This window comes from Montipora foliosa, chromosome 4 (assembly GCF_036669935.1).
Source record: "Montipora foliosa isolate CH-2021 chromosome 4, ASM3666993v2, whole genome shotgun sequence".
Classification (NCBI taxonomy): domain Eukaryota; kingdom Metazoa; phylum Cnidaria; class Anthozoa; order Scleractinia; family Acroporidae; genus Montipora; species Montipora foliosa.
The window spans coordinates 35,019,897-35,024,896 of record NC_090872.1 but is presented as its reverse complement, the minus strand read 5'-3'; the positions used below and the strand labels follow the sequence as shown (position 1 = coordinate 35,024,896).

The window sequence follows — 5,000 nt, the reverse complement described above, 5'->3', positions numbered from 1 at the left end:
GTCCTTTATCTGCTGATCTAATGCTTTTCGCAGTTCCTTTTCTCTCATGATGTGCAGAAGTTCCGACGGAGCAAACTTTTCGAGTCCTCCAAACTTTCTTTTTACCTGCCTCACAGAAGGTTTTACTTGACGACCGGTGGATGCTTCTAGAGTCTTTTGTTGAATTTGAAGAGCGGCAAGTTTGATTGCCAAGTCATATTTTAGGTCCATGCCATAGAAACCCTCTACAACTCTGTTGGTGACCTAATTGCCAAAAACATAATTATGTCATCTTTAAACTTAAAAGTTATGGTGTTATCGGAACGCTATACCGAGGAATTCCAAGACCCAGTAACATACAAGAGATTAAGAGATTCAGATTCAGATTCAGATCCACAAGCGTAGGAAATAACGAAAAAATGGTTGTGTTAAACATGTTAGTCGTTGTAAAGTGGTGTTCTAGACACAGGACTATAGACCTTGGGGGTCCGAGGTCCAGTACCGGTAAATGCATAATACAGTTCTTTGTTCCGTAACTATGTTATAATGGCGAGATTTAATGGATAAGTGCAGGAATACAGACATGCACTGATTAGATGGTAAGAAGTGCATGTGACATTTAAGAAGATGTGGTGACATGCATTATGCGTAACACAGAGCTGGAAGGATGTAAGTGTTTCCAAACCTTTCTTGGGAGATGATAGCTGGGTTAAACTAGGTAGAGTGCATATTCAGCCTATATAGGTATGAAGATCATCAATGGTTATGTAACCTATATAAAAACGGATTTGACCTGAGACCGGATTTGACTTACAACATGTACTCTGAAAAATTTCTATTTTGTGCCGCATTTTTGTTCTCTTAGTTTTGTCATCAACTTTTTTCTCGTTCCTTCTTAGTGATAAATGCGTCTCTGTTTAATTCTTTGATACGTTCACGAGATTACTTAGATGAGTGGGTTTTCTTCTGTACTTTTCTCAAATGCCTGTTTTTGAGATTTGCATGTTCTTCTTCTTTTTTTGTCTCAAAACTCTTTCTTTTGCTTTCTGCTTTCACTCCTGATCCGTTCCTTTTCACTTAGTTACCTGCGCACATTGCTTTCGTTCTCCAGGTACGAGAGCTTTGTTTGATCGCTGGGGCCTTCGGGAACGACAGATCTACGATAACCCTCGTTTTCATATGGAATGTTCTTGTTTAAGGCCGACTAATAACGAAGAATGTCTACATCTACTTATTTCATTCAAACGCGACAAAAACGTAGGCAACTTTTTAGTTAAAAGCGCGCTCAAAACTAGCGAGCAACCCGGCATTTTCAAATGTGCGCGCTCACGATGCAAAATTGTCTTTTCATTCTTAACACTAGCGATATGTTAAGATCACCGATCGTTTCACATGTACCTCCGCAAATGTCATTTATTGCATAACCTGTACGTTATGCAATAAATTATACATTGGCGAGACAGGTAGACGACCAGGCGACCGATTCCGCGAACACCTTCGCGATGTTGAGAAGAATGACAAGGATGCATCTAAGCTAGTCGCTCGTCATTTTAATCTCCCTGACCACTCCAAAAAGACACATGGCTATCTGCGGCCTTTCACTACATCTAGGTACGACGGAAAGCCGCAAGAATCTGGAACAAAAATTCATCTTCCATATCGACACCCTTAATCCTCACGGTATTAACGAACGCTTTTCATTTAACTAATAAATTCCTATTTTTCACGTTGCCATGTTACCACCAATAGCGTAACTCCTACTCTACTATAAAAACTACACGTAACCCCCAATTCCTCGATTCGCTCTAACGAAGGGCTAACGCTCGAAAAGTCAGCTTTTAGAATCTTTGTACGGTGGCCAATTTACATTATCAACTCCGTTGATAAAACCAAATTTCTGTTTACTACTTCCCCACCGACGCAGCATCACAGTTTCTTTAGAAACTACCCCCTTCATACATCTAAGAGACTCTGACTGTCAATGTGGGTATTGACCACAAAAACGCGTTCCTACGCTTCGATTATCCACAAATTAAAAGCAAAAGATACGAGAATCATGGAAAGGGGTGAAACCAAAAACGCTACGGTTTTTAACGTCTTTAGTATATTTTAATATCTCTTGACTTCTTTTGACTTACCTGAGAGTACAAGTATTCAAATGCATTGGGGTCCTGTGATAGAAGTTCAAAATGATCCTTGGGCATAAAGCTATTGACAGCCAGAATAAGGAGATAAAAAAGCAGCAACCATTGTTATCATTCATGCAAAATAATGTCCTCATTCAGTAGTCTGAGACCCCACGCGTGCTTCCGGTTAGTCAACGCAAAAACGGTCACTTTATCTATTTTTAATTGGATAACCACATTAATCTTCCTGTAGAACAAAAATTATCGGACGATTGGCATCAGGCAAACTTTTGGGGGCTATTAAGCCTTTTCATCCCTAGAGGGGCACTTGCAGATTTAACTCAGTCTAACGCCAGACGATTTACTCTTCCATCGGAACCCCTTTGGGGCGAAGAGGTTGTAAAACGGATTGTATGCTTGACAAAACCACGTTCCAAGCAATTCTCATTACGGCCAATCTGTTCATTTCAAGGATTTCATGGTCAAAACAACGTCGAGAAGGCAAGAGCAAAGAAAAAAATGATTTACTTACACGAAGCAGCTCACCATTAGTTATGGCCCCAGTGGTTTGAAGGGTGGATTGGGCTGATTTATCCAATATATACATCACTCAACTGGCTTTGGTGGCACTTTTCCGTTGGATAATAATCTTTATTAAATTCTCAACCTCGGATAATGCAATTCTCGTGCTCTGATTGGTTCACTCAATCTCGGTTATCAGCTCATATACCTTAGTTTGACCTTATATGGTAAATGATTGCGCTTAGCGTTGCTAAACTAAAAACGTTTACGCCAGAAAGCGAAATTTCTTTCGGTATAAAGCAAAAGAAAAACGTTTTTGTGGAAAGTTTGGATCACTTTCGAAGCTTAGAGATACGCGGAAAGGTAAGAAATGTTTTTGTGATGAGCCTGCGTCTGTCTGACCACGAGGTATTACACAACATCGCATCGTCATCAACTTTTTTCGATTTCGCTAGGATTTTCTCTCTTTTTTCGCTCGTATTTCGTACTTCCAAACTTTTGGAGTTTAAGGAATTTAATAAAACAATTATTCCATTCGCGCTTGTTGGATGTGAGACTGGTTATAGCCAACTCGGCGCTACGCGCCTCGTTGGCTATTTACCATCTCATTTCCAACGCGCCCTTATGGAATAATTGTTAAATATATTGGATATTGCTGGCCACCCTCAGAACAACCGAGGCCTGGAGGTAGAAAGAACTTTGAAAACTTGGGTCTCAATTGGACTTCGTTAAAAAAAAAAAAAACAGACCTTAAACTTTTTAATTTGAAACAAGCAGCGTGTCAATTATTAGTTTTTTGCTTATTTTATAGCTCCGCTCATATTTTAACGAATAATTTAAATCAGTGATTACCATTTTCTGATGACTTACAAAGATCAGTCTCGGAGAGTGTTATCCACAAGCCCAAATAACGCTCTTCTCGATCAGATATTTTTTCACATTATGCTCGTCCTCGGTACAGTGAGCCTAAGTTCATTAGCGTACATCCTTCGGTTATCCTTGCAGGTACAGTCTCAAGATCGGCTAGACGCAAGAAGTTTCACTTCCAATCATAAAAAGAGTTTGATACTTACGCTATGTTTAACTTGCACAAGCAATTGAAGGAGCTGCAGTTTCGATTGGTGTAAATCTGTGAGTGTGCAAATAGTAGGGTCTAAAACAGTCATCAACGATTCCCGCAGTAGAGAATTACTTCAAATTGGGTAGGCCTCAAAATCCATTTCAATTTCGTGGTGCTTCCATAATGACAACAAGATCGTTAAATCAGACATAGTTTCCTGCTACAAGGAAAGGTTACGTTTATACAAACGTTAGCCGTGAAGCACTTATATTTTAAACAGAGTTAACTGAATAGAGTGTAATGTGAAGTGCTAGATTTCTATCCCATATAAACCATGTAAGTGTTAGCCCTACTGATGGAAAATGGGCCCAGTTTACTAACACTTTGAAAGAACTGAAACTGGCGGTCTCAAAAATTCAGCAAAAATATTTTAATAACTTGTGGCCATTTTTTTTTAATCCAAAGTCGTATTCAAGATTGGTTCTTTCTAAACAACAACCTCTTCAGGACAGAATACTGTCGCGAGCCTTAAATATGTTAATGTTTGTAAAGAACACCGATCGTTTGCCTTGTAAATACTTCAAGAATCACTAATGTTTATCTTCAATCGTTTTTTAACAATACTTGCTGGTTGTAGACCGAGTCTTTCAATCTCTCAACAGTGATTTGTGTCTGACAAGTCGTTTCCTGAAAAAAATTCGTCCGTGCTTGCACAATATTCGTCAATTGACAATTTTTTTCCCAAATGAAATCGTCCTTCGACTCTTAATCAAACCAAAGGATTATCCTTGTGGTGGGATAATTTGGTCACTTTACGACACTTTGTGAAAAAACGGACTTAAGACAAAGGCGGACGAAAGCTTTCTCTTACTTTTCAAATAGCTGCCCCAACGCTAGATTGCACGGCATGTAACGTGTGACACTCCGTGACAGATGACAAGATTTTCTCAACAATAATGTTGAAACCCGAAAATGAAGATTTCCGATTACCGATACATCTTTGGTTGTGACGTTATGTTCCCATGTGCTACGCTCTCAGCCGTTCTCTGCTCAACGTCATTAGTACCCAAGACTTACTTGCGGGCATTTGGTGAGAAAACGTCATCATTACCCATTTACTCCATGCGCGCCGATAGTTCTGACAAATCGAGATTTTTTACTGGTATACCAGATATGTAATACATGTCTTTGTACAATGATGCCTCCTTGGCTGCAAGGGCAATAATTAAATGCAAATAATGATAATAAGCGGACACCAGGCCAGCGAGGACAGTATACAAAGCAAGGTATGCGACGATTATCTATATCTATTA

At 39.4% G+C, this 5,000-nt stretch overlaps 1 protein-coding gene across 3 annotated transcripts in view; it reads right to left on the bottom strand.

Moving 5' to 3' along the window:
• LOC138000686 (uncharacterized) overlaps positions 1-5,000 on the bottom strand; it is a 27,447-nt gene that overhangs the window by 11,548 nt on the left and 10,899 nt on the right. The window contains exons 11-13 of one of the 3 annotated variants that reach the window (XM_068847258.1): positions 3,701-3,756; positions 2,118-2,187; positions 1-243 (exon numbers count right to left, since the gene is read on the bottom strand). The exon at positions 1-243 is cut by the window's left edge and continues 159 nt beyond it. In XM_068847258.1, coding sequence (XP_068703359.1) covers positions 1-243; positions 2,118-2,187; positions 3,701-3,756 — 369 coding nt within the window. The remainder of the gene's footprint in view (positions 244-2,117; positions 2,188-3,700; positions 3,757-5,000) is intronic. The other 2 variants (XM_068847261.1, XM_068847259.1) reach the window with 2 other exon arrangements.